Below are 15,571 nucleotides of genomic sequence, written 5' to 3' on the forward strand. Positions count from 1 at the left end.
CAGAATTTAAATTGGGTGAAGCTACAACTGAGGAGTTATCGTTAACGTGTTTTCACAGACAGGTCTTTGTTTTTCTTTAATGTGAAACGTAAATATTTTTGTACAGTTTTGGCTGTTTTGCTCCTGTGACTGTCCTGTTATTTCAGCAAATGGCCATTTTTGTGTCTATTTGCTCTAGCAAACAATTAATGGATGACTAAAATAGAAGACTATTATTTCAATAATCGACTCATCGTGATTAATCTGATTAATCATGTCAGCCCCGGAATGAATAGGTGACTTTGAAAGGCAGATGACAATGACTGATATTTAGTTGAGCTTTATTAATCCCAGTGAGGAGCACATTTTATTTACTGAAACCATTTTGAGTTTGTGCAGCAGGAAGTTGGATGAAATGGTTTTTGAAGCATGTTTGAGTCCTTCAATACCTGCATTTTTGTTTTTACTTTACAATTGTGACCTAGGATGCATACATGGGTGAAACAGTTCATTTTTGAAGCACAATTGACATAATCCCAAATGCCAGCTTTGTTTATAGTCAGTTCTCAGCCACTGCGTTAGAAAATGTTATGCAGTGCCTTCAGGATTTTTTCTTATTTACTGTACTCTGTGTAAGCTGCAACCCACTCTGTCTGTGTTGGAGCATTCAGCTTGCATACTAACAAAAAACAAAATAAAAACCTCCACAAGGTATACATGTGAGGAGGTGGAGAAGAATGAACAAGTATGTGGATCTTGTGCTTTTGGAAAGAAATTGCTTCTTTTAAGGGATTATCAGGTCTTTTTTTTTTTTCTCTTGCAGCCACAGTTTTTATTTATTTTTTTTTTCAGTCTTTTACTCATGTTATTTAACTCTGACATTTTAAGGATTTGAATGATGGCAGCCTGGATAAGCATGAAAATGCAACATGGTGCTAAAAAAAAAAGCATTACAGAATAAGTAATAAAATATAAATAACACCTCGAGGGGATATGAAGGCACTTGCAACTGTCAAAAAAGACTAAATAATAAAAAGAAAAATTGCATCAATTCAAGTTTATTTTTACGATGTCTCAGTTCCTTCAAGTTCAGACGGATTTGAATTCAGTTAAATCTTTGTATTTTTCTTGTTTCATCTCTTCAAACATCGTGGCCTCCTTTACTTTTTTGGAGGAGGTATAGAGCAAGAATAGATTTCTAAGTGAAGATATGCGACTGGTTTGAAAAATGATGACAAATATGAATAAAGGTTTTGGTTGAATCTTGATGTATTGAGAGTATTTAACTACGCAGGACGAATTGATAAGAAAATTAGATCTCTGTAATTATGTGAAATATAAAAGAAGCATACGAAACATTTCATTATTTATCCCCACAAGAAGGACTTGATTTTAAAGAGCAAATGTTCTATATTTTTAACCAATCGTTTGAGTTCAAAAAGAGCAAAACATCCGTCAGGATTCCTAGATGTCTGCATTCAGACACAAAATCAGTCAGCAGATGGAAGAACAAACACTTATTTTTGTTTTAGCATCCAATTTAATAGTATCCAATAGTATCATTAGAACGAAATCAAATGGAAGTAAGTTTTTGATCATTCTCAGTAAAGATTTTTGATGAGCAGAATAAACAAGAGTGATCCCAGAACTAATCCTTGCGGGACGCCTTTGGCCACATAAAGGAAGCTGGAGGAAATGCCTTCAGGGTTTGTATACTCCTCTGATGAAAATATTAAATTTCTTTAAGCCAACCAAATGTATCTTTTTGGTTGTTCAATAACGATAATTCCTGTTTTGTTAGGGTCTGACTTTAACAAAGCAAGAGAAGTCAATAAACAGTCTCGGGAAAACCAGACTGAAAAATGGGATAATGTACAGCATTATAAGGAGTTGGATACTCTTTACTAGTTGCTCACTGACAGGAGTGAGATTTTAACCGTACCAGGAAATGCAGATCTTGGCAGGTCATCGATTTGTTTTTTGATTCCAGATATCAGGAAATCGTTTCATTTTCTATAGTTGCAGCAACAAAGTGATGCTGCCTCAGTGTAGAGTAAGTATGTGTTTAGTAGAGTGTGCGATTAATCTGTTTACATGTCAAAGCAATGCCGATGTGCTCAATCTATTTATTCCTTGGAGGACGGCGGCGGATCCGCAGCGTTCGCCTCCGTAAACCGTTCATCTCGCTGTTGATAAACAGATTGACTTGTTGTGCATGACTCACCTGTTTGTGCATATTGAAACCCCTCAGAAGAGCTGTCTGAACCTCCACCTCCACCTCTCCTTTTATCTGTCTCTCTGCAGACTGTGCAGCCTGACTCTTAAGAAGCTGGTGGTGATGAAGGAGCTTGATAAAGAGCTGATTTCTGTGGTCATCGCAGTCAAGATTCAAGTATGTATTTCTATGATTTGGTGTACATGTTGGAAAGAACCAATAAATTGTCCAATAAAAATCCCCTGTGAGCATCTCATGATTCTTGCACCTCCTAGAATGTTGTGAACATTTATATAACTTTCTTCCACAGGGCTCCAAACGCATTTTGAGGTCCCATGAGATTGTGCTGCCACCTAGTGGGTCAGTGGAGACTGACCTGGCTCTCACCTTCTCCCTGCAGGTAAAGCAGAACAAACACCATCCCCATGATGATGTTTGTTACAGGTAATGTGTTTCTATTTCTATTCAGTCTTGGCTCTACATGTGACAAACGAAGAGTGCGGTGACACATACTGAGATGTTATTTCTACGCAGCCGGAGCTCGTGCTTTAATTTGAATAGTTTTCTGCTTTAGATTCACTAAACGTTACGGAGGTTGCATCAGTTTTACATGATATGCTCCTAAAGTGACTTTTTCTGAAGCATCAGCGAGCCTCTAGACCAGCAGGGGGCCCCCAAGAGAGTTTGTTGTGTTTGATTTTCACAGAGCAATGCATGTTTTTGAACATGCATTGCACGTTCAAAAACTACTACAGTCTAATTTATGATTGTCCTCATAAATCGATCTTGTGTTCTACTGATTTTCAGAGATGGAGACCAACAGCAGAGCAACTAAGTAGTTAATCTTCTTTTCACAAGCAGCCATATTGGATTATAAGTTTGGAGTTGGAATGAAGTCTGCAACTTTCTTTAACCTTAACAGCCACTGCAGCATCTCTATCGAGGATTTGTTTATGACTTATTACTTAGCATATTATAATGTGATATAAGTTACTATTTTGAGTTGTAATTGTTACTGTATAGAGATTTAGTCAATATCTTGTTCAAAAGTAGACTATATTTGCTGACCTTTAATAGAAGGAAATAAATATCTCATGATGCTTCAGAAGAAGAAGAAGAAGAAAAACAGAGGGCTTTTTCTGAGAGCTATTTTTCTGAGCTCTGACACTCTAGTAAATCATCATGGCTATTATCTATAATTTGTTCATCCTTTTCTGATTTACTACATTTCATCAGAATATTACGTCTGGCTCCTTATCATCTCTGGATTAGTGAAATATACAACATCCTCCTTCCTGCACAGCTATGCTCCCAGACTTCAATTTTTTTCACCTTATGCTTTCTCCTATATCCAACTTTGTTTTTCTTCATCATTGCATTATCTGAGTTTGGTTTTGCATTAATGTGTAATAAATTCACTATTTAAGTATTCATGCCATATATTGCATCAAGTATTCACTCCTGTTATTAAAGCTAAGACTGACTTAAATGTGGTAATATTTCAGTATTTGAGCAGTAAAATTACAATGATTCATGTTTTGTTTTTGTTTTTTTTAACCAAAAGAAAACCACCTGTTGATCTAAACGTCTCTTTTTACCAGATATTGTTGTGCTTGTCTAATTTTTGTTCTTGTTTTGGTTGTCTTTCAGTACCCACACTTCTTGAAAAGAGAAGGCAACAAGCTCCAGATAATGCTCCAAAGACGGAAAAGGTACAAGAACCGAACGATTTTAGGCTACAAGACTTTGGCCATGGGATCTATTGACATGGCAGAGGTACAGTGCGACCGCTTCTTGTAAAGCTCCTTCATCTACATTTTGTTCTCTGCAGATTTTAAGTTGTGCAAACCACATCAGTGTGCATGTGTGTGAATGGGAGGCAGTAATAAGCCTGTGCTGCCCTTTGTGTTGTCTGGCAGTCTCTGGTCAGGAGGAAGCAGAAAGGTGTTTCGGCTTTAACGGGCTGTTTGTGTCAGAAAGATCAGGGAAACGTAATGAGAAGCTCCAGCTGCCACGCTGCTTCTTCCTCTTTAATGACTTGTGGCAGTTTAGAGTCACACAGTGCAAGACAAACCTGCCCAAATACATCTGAAGAATACTCTTTTGTGTCTCACAGGCCTAAATTATCCCGAAGCCTTCGCTGGCCTTTCCAGGGTGTCACATGGTCAGAGTGCATTGATGTGTCTTCTCTTCTTGACTTCTTTTACTGTGCTAGTAAACATCCCAGGTTTAGAAGCGTTTTCAACTTTTTTCCCCATCAAAATCTTCCCCTGATTAGGTGTTTGTGCTGGGCTGTGCTGTAAAATCCTAATAACGGATGCAGTTTGTATTGCAATGTGGAAATTGTTTTACAATGACTATTACATAATTTTTTTTACATAGATTATACTTATAAACAATGTAAAGTGGGTTAAAGGAGTGAATATGTAAAATATCTTTATCTTGTAAGTATTTCTTGTACATAATATTTAAAAAAAACATTTAGGGCAATTGGTGCTCAAGGATTCTATTACAGGCATCATTGCTGCCCTAGATGAGATGCCGCCCTGGGTTTCTGCCCACATCACAAATTGCTACTGATTTCAGGAAACAAATCAAAGTTGGCTCTGAAATGAACAATGAGACTCAATAAACGAATCACATCCCACCACAAAATACACACAGAGAACTGTTTCCTCTGCTTGAAAAAAGCATGGATTACACAAATAAAGCGCTCAGTTTCAGCGCACATGATCCTCACACACAAAGGAGATCCCATATGGCTGCCAAAGCTCAGCGGGGCTTGTTAAGGCTCAGCAGCTGAGAGAAGAAAAGAAAAAGACACCACTGAGCCAAACTGAGGTTTAAAAAAAACCCCACAGGATGTGGTTTTACCAAACCATAAAACAGAGAAAGTTTTGAATTTTCAGCTGAACAGGCAAAGTTGTGTTTTTTTTTTTCTCCCCAGGTTGCAGTGGGGACATAGAGGCTTGTCCGGATTTTAGAGAGGAAGAAATGAAACACAAAATGTGATATCCTGCCGCTGTGGCGCTGTTGAATCTGCAGGTCACCCTGCAGCCGCTTGGCTGCAGTGTAGCAGAAAACAATGACCCAGGTGTGCTTCTAGTCACAGAGCAACACATTTAGGCCGAACCACAACAGAGGAAAGAATGAAGCGCCTTACCTACGAATAAACAAAATAGAAAAAATAATCATTTGACGTTTCCATATCGGATGACAGGAAACACAAAGCTGAACAGTTCTGCTTCTTGTTTATTTCTCCAAAATCAATAATGGCGGATCTTTAATTGTGAATATATTTATGAATATATTAATTCTCTGAATCACAATATTAACACTTCAGTCAGAAGTTATGTAATCTACAATTCACTTATTGGACATAAAAACAGACAAACATGGCATCTAACAACTTAGTGGGAATTATGCAGGGAGTTGAGAAAAAAAGATATAAAGATATAACTTTACAATTATGGCCTTTAATAAAAGATTCAGGGACCTGAGTGATGTTATCCCCCCCTTCACCTTCTTGTTATGAAATAAAATCTGTGTTAAACATTGGTGCAGGAAAAATGCCTGCTTATGTCACTGTTGTTTTAAAAACACTAATAAATGTTTCCAGTGGTCTTAAAAAAAAATGGTGTAAATCAACTGTGTTGCATGTGGTTTGTGCTGCAACATTTTTTTTTATATACATCTTCATATATTTAAGACATAAAAAAAAAAAGTTAACAGAGGTCACCAGAGATTGAGGGTTCAGTATGTTTTGGTATTTTAGCAAACAAAATGTTCATTTTCTTATTTTAACAAAAGGGAGATTCAATTGTTTGTTTATATGTATTGTTTTAATGTGTCTGTAATCTTGCATAAAATGAACTCAAGTGGTTAAAAAGACTGCGCTAATGTTTTAGCCGATTGATAGATGAGTCGACAGGAAAGCCGGTAGCTAAACGTCACAGCTCTAATTCAGTCTCAAAGTCTTTATTCCAAGGAATGAGAGGAGAGAGGAGTCCATGTTTCTCTGTAGAAATCCCAATGCTGCTCGCCTTTCATAAACTCTATTGGATCTGAGCCGTTGGTACAAAGAGTCCTCATAAAGATCCGATCCCGTTGCCATCCCCTCCTATTCACAGCTGTATCGTGATGTAGTGTCCTCTAACATCCTCTGCAGCCTTCATGAAGTGCACTGGCCACAATGAAGAGGCCGGACCGAGCGTTGTGCTTGTTTTTTTTTACAAACACACACTTCGCTGTGTCTTATTGAGGTTGCATCTGACAGACCAACACGCAGTAGCGGTCTTCTCCGTACCTTACAAGACTGGAGGTAGTTGGAGTTGTAAAAACCTTGTGTCATTTTTCCTCCACTTCACAGTTATATGGTGCTTTGCGTTGACCTAAACGTCAAATAGATAAAGTGAAGTTCATGACTGTTTTGTGACAAAACGGATGCAAATTAAAGGGGTTTACTTTTACACCACATCTAAAATCAATAATTACCCTTGTTATTCTCATCATACACTTGTAAAATAACTGATTTGTGGCGTTTCAAGGATTCATCAAAACTTTCAGTTTGACTTTTACTGAACTTTTGACCAGTGTGGTTATTTACAAGTTTAGTCAAGTGTTGCATTTATTGCAGTTTCAGGTTGTTGTGTTTGTTCATTTGAAATCCTTTTGACTGTCCTCCTCCTGCATTGAATTTCGTTTTTCCCCGCATCTCCCAGGTGATGCAGCACCCGACGGAGGGAGGTCAGGTTCTGTCTCTCTGCAGCAGCCAGAAAGACATGCTGGGCAAAGTGGCCAAGATCTGGATCTTCTCCCTGTCCAGTCAGCCGATAGACCACGAGGACGCCGCCCTGCAGGGAGGACAGAAGATCAAATGCACCGGTAGGCTTTTGCTTTTCATTTCCCCACCGATTTTAAACGAGCGCAAAACTAATCACCCGATGTTTGATATGGCAAATAAATCAAGAATTTGTTTCTCTAGAACGCATAAAACTATGCAGAACGCGTAAAGCTTTAACCTTCCTGCCGATTGTGTCCTGTAGATAACTACTCGGAAGAAGAGTATGAGAGCTTCTCGTCGGAGCAGGAGGCCAGCGACGATGCGGTGCAGGGACAGGTGAGTACAGTCGCAGATCAGTTTGACCTTTGAAAGGTCGTGAGGTGAATTGGTTTATAGATAATGAGGGAAAAAGAAGAAGAAAGTCTGTCTCTTCCTCCTTCACCGTTCAGGATCTTGAGGATGATGAGTTTGACGTGAGGAAACTAAAGAAGCAGAGGAGGTCCATTGTCAGGACCCCGTCCATCACCAGGGTAAGAGATGCGAAACGAGACGGAGAGCTGAGAGAAACGTGACAATAAACTCACGGCTGTGTGTTTTCTGTGTAATGCTCAGACAGAACACCAGAAGTGCACACACGAAGGTTTATTATTTTGTTACTTTTTTCCTTCACTTACACGTTAAAATAAATCTTTGTTGGCCCAAATCTGCCTTTACTTGCTGTATTAAGCCTGATTTAAATACAGAGTGTTCATCCTGGTTTTATTGCTGAAAATATATAAAATAGTTTTTGCGGATTTCTCTAGCTGAACCCCAAATAAACAAGCCAACTGGATGCCTTTCGCTTAGCGAGGAAAAAACATTTGGAGTTTTTCATCTAAGATCCCATTCCTTCAAAAAAAAAAAGAATTTGATTATTTGTTTGCAGCTTAAATAGTTCTTGCTTAATTTACTGCCTAATAGGTATTTTAAAAAATGAAAGAAAACTTTTTTGATTTTAGTTTGTAAAAGTGAAGTTTTTTGGTCCACAGATACTTTTGAGCTGTCGATTCTGACCGACAAAACGTTTGGACACCCATACTCTTTGGTGTCGCTATATAATGATAGAAAATGTGTATGTTTCCATGGAGACGTTGATTAGGAAGCTAATTAATGCTGATTAGATTCATTTTCTCTTCCAAAGAAATCCGTCCCTACAGCATGATGCTGCCACCGCCGTGTTTCTCCTTGTTAGCTTCACGCACTGTTCTGAACCAGAAGCGTGTCTCACTCTGACTCTGTGGGTTTCTCTTCCTGCGTTTTAGCAGCAGAACTTTAAGCAACGAGTGGTGGCGCTGCTCAAGCGCTTCAGAGTTTCTGATGAGGTACGTTTTCTTGTTTTGTTGTTTTTTCTTGTGATTTCCAGAGAGTCTCTGCTTCTCTTGTGACTCACCGGTGTTTGACGTGTGTGTGCTTGCAAAGGTGCTGGACTCGGAGCAGGACCCGGCGGAGCCGCCGCCTGAGGTGGAGGAGGAGGATCTGGACCTGGACAGTGTGGAGTTTGAGAACCCCAGCGACAGCTGCCCGGAGCTGGACGATGATGACAGCGTCCTCAGCACGCCAAAACCCAAACTAAAGTGAGCTGTGGGCCGATCTAATGTCTCCTATCTGTTGACATTTTATGAATTATAAAACGGTTCTGCATGCTTAGTATAAGCCAAGAGGAGTTGGAAAAAGTAAATGTGTGTGAACATTATGCGTGTTTGCCTGTCTAAGATGAGATTCAGTATTTTAAGTCCATGGATACTTTTGTTTTGAGAGACAAAAGCACCTCAGTGAAGTATTAAGACACTTTGAACAGAAGGAAGGAAGAAAGGAAGAAAATGAAGAAAAAAGAAAGGAAATAGATAAACTCAAGTAAAAGGGAAGCAACAAGACAATTTAATAACTGTTAAACATAAAAATAAATAGTCAAAGAAAGGAAAGAAGGAAATCAAGAAGGATACAAGAAAGAAAAGAATAGAAAAAATAATCAAAGGAAGACACAAGGAAGTGTATAAGAAAGGAAGGAAGAAAAAAGACAGAGTCAGGTAAAAAAGGAGACAATGAAGTAATAAAGGACAGACAGGGAAGAAATTGTTTAAGAAAGCAAGGAAGGAAGATAATAGGAAGGAAAGAAAGAAAGCAGAACACAAGACTGGAAAGAAGCAAGGAGACCACAAAGTAAACGATAAATGTGAAAAAATAATCAAAGGATGACACAAGGAAGTCTAGGAGAAAGAAGGATGGAAGGAATGAGTGACGAAAGGAAGGAAAAACACAGACAAGTAAAACAGGAAGCAAGGAGACAACGAAAGGTTGAAGGACAGGGAGTACAGGGAAAACAAGAATCAACAGAATAATTTGTTGAAGTAAACAAGCAAACAATGAAGGAAGCACAGGAGGAAGAACCCAAAGAAGAAACGACAACCTGCACACAATGAGATAAAGAGTAAAGCAAAGGAAATTCACACTTTATTGTAAAATAAAGCATGAATATCCACATAAGAGCTCCAAACTTTTCCAAACTGCTCAGGACACCTGGGAGTGAGACGTCAGAAAATTCAGCAGCGCTTGTTTCCCTCAGTGCCTCCTAGATGCTTTATGTCTTCAGCATGTCGAAAACTTATTTCGAACTTTCCTCGAGCGCAAACAGGCTCCTTAACGCTCAGATGGGCATGTGGAAAATAAACGAAACCTGCAGGGATCTTTTAGCCGAGACGTGTTTGTGCCGACCCTGTGAATCACCTGTGAAGAGATGAAACGTATGGAATGCAACGTGTTTGATTTCATCCTCGATTCAGGCCATATTTCGAGGGACTGTCCCTCTCCAGCTCCCAGACCGAGATCGGCAGCATCCACAGCAGCCGGAGCCACAGAGAGCCGCCGAGCCCGGTTAGTTACCCACTTTCCACCTATTAAACACCTAATTTAAAATGTCATTCCACTGTTTTACTTACACGAGCATTCAATAACTTGGAGAGTTCAATAAATTAGAGTGTTCAATAGATTAGAGTGTTATTGAAAAGTCAATTTATTTCAGGAACTTTATCAGTTAGTGAAACAGATTAATCCCACACAGATAGATTTTTGAAAGCCTTTTTAGTTAATTATGATGATTACAGTTGAATGAAAACATGACATTTAAAATTACAATATTACCAATAAATAGAACAATTTAAATAGAGAAATGTGGGGTTAGTGAAAAGTATGTTGTCAATTTTCAAAGGGAACTTTTAATCTGACAAAAGGTTTTTGTTTGTTTTGTTTGTTGTTGTTTTTTTAGTGGTGTTCTACATGGTGTTTCATTTTACTTCCTGTTGTCAAACAGGTTCTGTTAGAGTAATTTTTCGGTTCTAAAGGTCAGGCAGTAGCTGGGCTTTACTTGAATGTTTATGAGTGTCCTAGTTAAAGTCCAGATTGAAATCTCATTGAGCTGCAGTGGTAAAGCCTTGCATGTGGTTCATGATTGAAAATCTTCAAGCGCGGCTGAAATTTGAGAAGAGTTGGGAAAGATTTCCTCCAAATTGAGCTCAGAATTTAAAACCTGCAATTTGTTGCTTTCTTTTCCACCCGTCAATCTCCCAGATAAACCACTGTTGGATGTTCAACAGTGGTTCAATTCTGACTTTCTGCCTGTGAAATAAACATTCATCAGACTCAGTCACTATCAAGTCTTGTCTTCCTCCCGCCTCACTTCAGCTTGATCTGGACAAAACCAAGTGCGGCGACTCGACGTTCGCCGACGATGGCGGCCGTGACAACGCCACCTTTGTGAGTACTCACTCACAGAGGTGCCTTCACCTTCGGCTCACAACCTAAACATCTGGTCGGTTTTATTATTTTTTTCCGTTTGCCTCCAGGAGCAGCCCGAGGCAGTGACTCCCACCACGGAGCTGGAAATGGACAACATGGACACGTTTCTAGAGAGACTGCCACCTACTGGCAAAATGACCAAGACGGAATCGCTCATCATTTCATCCAACAGGTATTACTTCCTTAAGCACCGTCCTAACAGAGCCCAGAGAGTGCGTTTTATAGAAGAAATGCTGGGAAGCAGGGGCGTCACTAGATTTTAATGAGCGGGGGGCTTAGGCCCGGTGAGCAAACGTACAAAATTTCTCAAACAGCAACAAAAACAGCAAAGTTACTTTTCCACTTGTGAAATAGTGGAAATAAAAACATCTACTGCAAAATATAACTGTAAACAGCAAATCACTATCATGAAATGATTTCCTAGGAAATGTTGCTGAGGTAATTATAATTTTTTTCTACATTCTTTGGGTGCATTTGTTCAAAGTTTCATGCTTGTTTCACCTCCCAAATAATTCCTGTTACATTGTACACCAATCTCAGAGTTTATTAGACTATGCATAAAATGGAAACTGACAGATTTAAGATCACATTTTAACTAAAAAATTATTAATTTATATGACTATTTAATTAAACTCAGATTTTAGCCACATCATATTGAGTATACTAGCAGTTTTTATAAAAAACAAAACAAAAAAACTTTAAAAACCTAAAAAAAAAACATTAAAGTGTGTTTGAGAATATTTCAAGGAGGTGTCCACAACCCTAAAATGAGCCACTGCTCAGAAAGTGTCTCTATGGTAAATGAAGTGGAAAAGCTGGTGAATTACTGCCCCCTGCTGGTTAGTCTTTATGTCTTGTTGTCCTTTTTCAGGCAGGAAGCGAAGCTGGCAGGGCGGAGAGGTCGGAGCACGTCCCTGAAGGAGCGCCAGCCCAGCAGGCCCCAGAACGAGAGGGCCAACAGCCTGGACAACGAGCGGTCCCTGGATACACGGTGCCACCTACAGGTAGGGGAACGCAGCTGCAGCTGGAGAAGAAGCCAAAGATATTATCTTCAGGTCCCTCATGTTTATTTATTTATTTTTATTGCATTAAGTCACTATAATAACAATAAAAGTAATAATATTGAGATTAAATAAACAGAAGATGCATCCTGAGTTTTGACCTTATTTTTGATGTTTTGTGTTTGTCCAGATCCCTAGAAAAACTGTTTATGACCAACTGAACCACATCCTGGTGTCTGATAACCACCTTCCTGACAGCATCATCCTCATCAACACGTCAGACTGGCAAGGTCAGGTAAGGTCAAGAAGATGAACGAGACGGAAAGGTCAAACTCCTGAACATAATCCAATCAGAGACGAGCTACTTGTTAAAAATCGAACCGACAACTTGAAACTATCGATCCGGATTTCAAAGTAGATATGTACCAAGAGAATATTAATATCTTTGTTGGTCCCAATATTGAAAAGAATTCCAGATGTGATATTGTGACGATGCGCCCGATCCGTAAGGGCAGATCTATTCAGTCTAATTCTATGCTTTGTGCTCTGAGCGACGTCATGATTTATTATTCATTTTACTTTCTGAACCATTTGAAAGAAGGTCTGTTGCATTTTTTTTTTTTTTTACATTTTTGGCCAAAGTAGTTAACCTTTTGTTTGTCAGTTTCGGTTTCTTTGTTATTTATTTCACTCTGAATCGTAAATAAAAGTTGAGTTGTTTTCACATGTTTGACCAAGCTGAGTGAGCTGCACTGGCACAGCGTTTTTCAAATACGTTCATAATTCAGTGCATTTATTTCTGTGTTTTTAAAAAAGAAACATTTCAAGTCAATTCAGCGCTACTCTTCCATCTCGACTGATACTGAACCTCAGACATGTGAGAAACGTAGATCAATGCATCGCTAGTTTTAAGCTGCACATTACTCACTGTGTGCGTTTAAAATATTGTTGTGTTGTTACACATTTATGACGACGAAACACTGTTTTGTTCCGTATGCTTACTCGTGAATTTACTTCTCTTGTTCCTCCTCTCCTGTCTGTCAGTATCTGTCGGATTCGCTGCAGAACCACCATCTGCCTGTGGTCTGCACATGCACCACGGCCGACATCCAAGCTGCTTTCAACACCATCGTCTCTCGCATCCAAAGATTGTAAGTCTGACCCTCGTTTGTCCCCGTTAGGACAGAAGAAAATCCCCCAAACATATGTGGCTTTGCAAAATCAAACCCGCGATATTTGTCCTGCTCCGCTAGCTGCAACTGCAACTCCCAGACGCCCATTCCCATAAAGATCGCAGTGGCTGGAGCGCAGCACTACCTCAGCGCGGTTCTGAGGCTCTTTGTGGACCACCTCTCCCACAAGACCCCGGACTGGCTCGGCTACATGAGGTTCCTCATCGTCCCCTTAGGTCAGACATCGGCTCCGAGTCGATGACGGCGATGAGGTCAGAGCGCGGCCGCCCTCGCGCATTTATTTTAAAAGCCTCCGCTCTCCTCAGGTGCGCATCCCGTCTCCAAGTACCTCGGCACGATTGATCATCGCTACAACTGTCTGTTCCAAGACGCCGCCTGGAGGGATCTGTTTCACAAGGCGGAGGCTCCCGTAATCGGTGGGGTGTTGCTCACAAACGGCACTGCACGCACTTGGTTTTTGGTCATTTTTCCTCACAAATGTAATTTTTTGCTTTTAAAGTCATATCGGATTATGCATCCAATATTCCACGGCACGCCACTTTTCCCAAATGTTATGAATCAATTAGAAACTTCACTGTATTTTACTGGGATCTTACGTGACCAACAGAAAGCACGTCATAAATGTTAAGTTCTTAGGAAAATACATAAAGTTTTCAAGAAATAAAAATCTGAAACGTGTAGATTTATATTCTGTGATCTGACGCAACTTTTAAAAAATCAACTGTCTTCAAAAGTTAAATAATTAGAATAATTTTTTGGCGAGAAATGCCTGTTTCATTCTCTTAGTCGAATGAATAATTTAAAATCTAAATGGCTTTGAATAATTGTGGGTTTAACACTACAATGCTTTGTTTTGTCACCAAAGCATATTCAAGTGTTCGAACGGCCTAGTCAAAGTCCAGACCTAAATCCAACTTACAGTCTGAATACACTTCAAAATGAACTTTCAGTAACTTTCAAGCAAGAAATATGAGTTTGTTTTAAGTGAATAATTTCTTGAAATTGATGAAAAAGTATTTTGTTATAAATAAAATAATCTGTAAGTGAAACAAGAATGTTTTATCAATAATAAGGAACTACTACTTAAACAAGTTCTTATTTCTTGCTGAAAAATTACTTGTAAGTTAGTTACATCTTATTTCAATGCATTTACACTAAAAACTAGACAAAATTATTTGGTAAGATTTTGTGCTTTCTTTTTAGTTCAGGTATCCAATTTAAATAAACTGGTCACACGGAATTAGATTAAGTTTATCCAAGTCAATGCTTTTAAGTTTCTTTAGTTGTGAAGGTAAACTAACCTAAGTAACGTAAGTTTGACAAACTTCATTGAGTTACTGTTGTGCAATTACTAATTTTATTTAATTTTTTTAAGCTGGAGCTGCATTCTCTGTTTTTTCAAGTGAATTTTACAAATTTGTTGTAGCAAAACATAATTCTGCAAAGTATTAAGGAAGACGGAAAACAAATGATCCTTTTTGTCAGTCCATCAGTTAAGATCCAAATAAAATAAGTGGAAGTTTGCGGTTTTGGTCACAAAACGACATGAAAACATTCCCAGACTTTGAATAACTCTGCAGTGCGTGTTCTTTCTTTGGGCCGGGGACAGAGGCTGGCGTTCAGATACTAATCACCGTCCATGTGCAGTTCAGGAGAGCCCTGACGTGGTGTCAAGGGTCACGCAGTACATGGAGGGAGCGAACGGAGCCCACCAGCTCCCCATCGCCGAGGCCATGCTCACTTACAAGCAGAAAAGGTTCGTTTTTGCTTTTGCTTCAGCCTCGTTTCCTTTCAGAGTCTACTTTCACTGAGTATTATCTGCAATTGCACAGAAATCTGATTTGTGTCTTTGGGAGCTAAGAAAAGGTTTTAAAGATCCTACTAATGTTTTAAGTATTTACTCTAACAAATGGTTCTAATGAGGAACTCATTCTGTTTTCAAAAAGGGGGATGCAGTGGAGAAAAAGCATTAAGAGCAGCGCTTAACCTGTCAAAACATGTATTTTTAATTTTTATACCAGATGGAAAAATCCTTCTGGTAGATAAAACTGTTAACAGTTAAATTGACCAAAATGTGTGTGTATGTATATATATATATATATATGGGCAAGCCTCTGTTGGAGCTTGCCCCCTTCATTTAAAACAGAAAAAATGTCTTATATATATATATATATATATATATATATATATATATATATATATATATATATATATATATATATATATATATATATATATATATATATATATATATATATAATATATATATATATAAATCATTCAAACTGCCCTTTGGAAACAAAATGAAGTAAATGTCTCTTAACTGTTATGGGGCTTACAGACAGTCCTTTGCAAAAGTATTGGTACACCTTGAACTGTTTTCCATTTTTACAACTTATAGCTACAAAATCTCATACTTTTTGGAGCTTTTATGTGATAGACCAACACTGAGCATTATTGTAAAATAAAAGGATGTTTTTTATCTATTAAATAACCTAAAAAGTGTGCCAAGTGTATCCAGTCTGGCCTGAGCAAATACTTTCTCGTGCTTACTGGAAGTTTTATGCTG

The 15,571-nt window shown here is 38.6% G+C and overlaps 1 protein-coding gene across 5 annotated transcripts in view; it reads left to right on the forward strand.

Annotated features, from left to right (window-relative positions):
• pacs2 (phosphofurin acidic cluster sorting protein 2) overlaps positions 1-15,571 on the forward strand; it is a 62,466-nt gene that overhangs the window by 35,954 nt on the left and 10,941 nt on the right. For 4 of the 5 annotated variants that reach the window (XM_055038030.1, XM_055038031.1, XM_055038034.1 and 1 more), the window contains exons 2-18: positions 2,284-2,371; positions 2,505-2,594; positions 3,845-3,970; positions 6,916-7,078; positions 7,240-7,313; positions 7,427-7,507; positions 8,279-8,338; positions 8,436-8,590; positions 9,797-9,887; positions 10,695-10,766; positions 10,856-10,980; positions 11,680-11,812; positions 12,000-12,104; positions 12,854-12,960; positions 13,063-13,217; positions 13,308-13,418; positions 14,650-14,758. In XM_055038030.1, the coding sequence (XP_054894005.1) occupies positions 2,284-2,371; positions 2,505-2,594; positions 3,845-3,970; positions 6,916-7,078; positions 7,240-7,313; positions 7,427-7,507; positions 8,279-8,338; positions 8,436-8,590; positions 9,797-9,887; positions 10,695-10,766; positions 10,856-10,980; positions 11,680-11,812; positions 12,000-12,104; positions 12,854-12,960; positions 13,063-13,217; positions 13,308-13,418; positions 14,650-14,758 (1,845 nt within the window). The remainder of the gene's footprint in view (positions 1-2,283; positions 2,372-2,504; positions 2,595-3,844; positions 3,971-6,915; positions 7,079-7,239; positions 7,314-7,426; positions 7,508-8,278; positions 8,339-8,435; positions 8,591-9,796; positions 9,888-10,694; positions 10,767-10,855; positions 10,981-11,679; positions 11,813-11,999; positions 12,105-12,853; positions 12,961-13,062; positions 13,218-13,307; positions 13,419-14,649; positions 14,759-15,571) is intronic. The other variant, XM_055038033.1, reaches the window with a different exon arrangement.

This window comes from Poeciliopsis prolifica, unplaced genomic scaffold, assembly GCF_027474105.1.
Source record: "Poeciliopsis prolifica strain line A6 unplaced genomic scaffold, Auburn_PproV2 SCAFFOLD013, whole genome shotgun sequence".
NCBI classification, from domain to species: domain Eukaryota; kingdom Metazoa; phylum Chordata; class Actinopteri; order Cyprinodontiformes; family Poeciliidae; genus Poeciliopsis; species Poeciliopsis prolifica.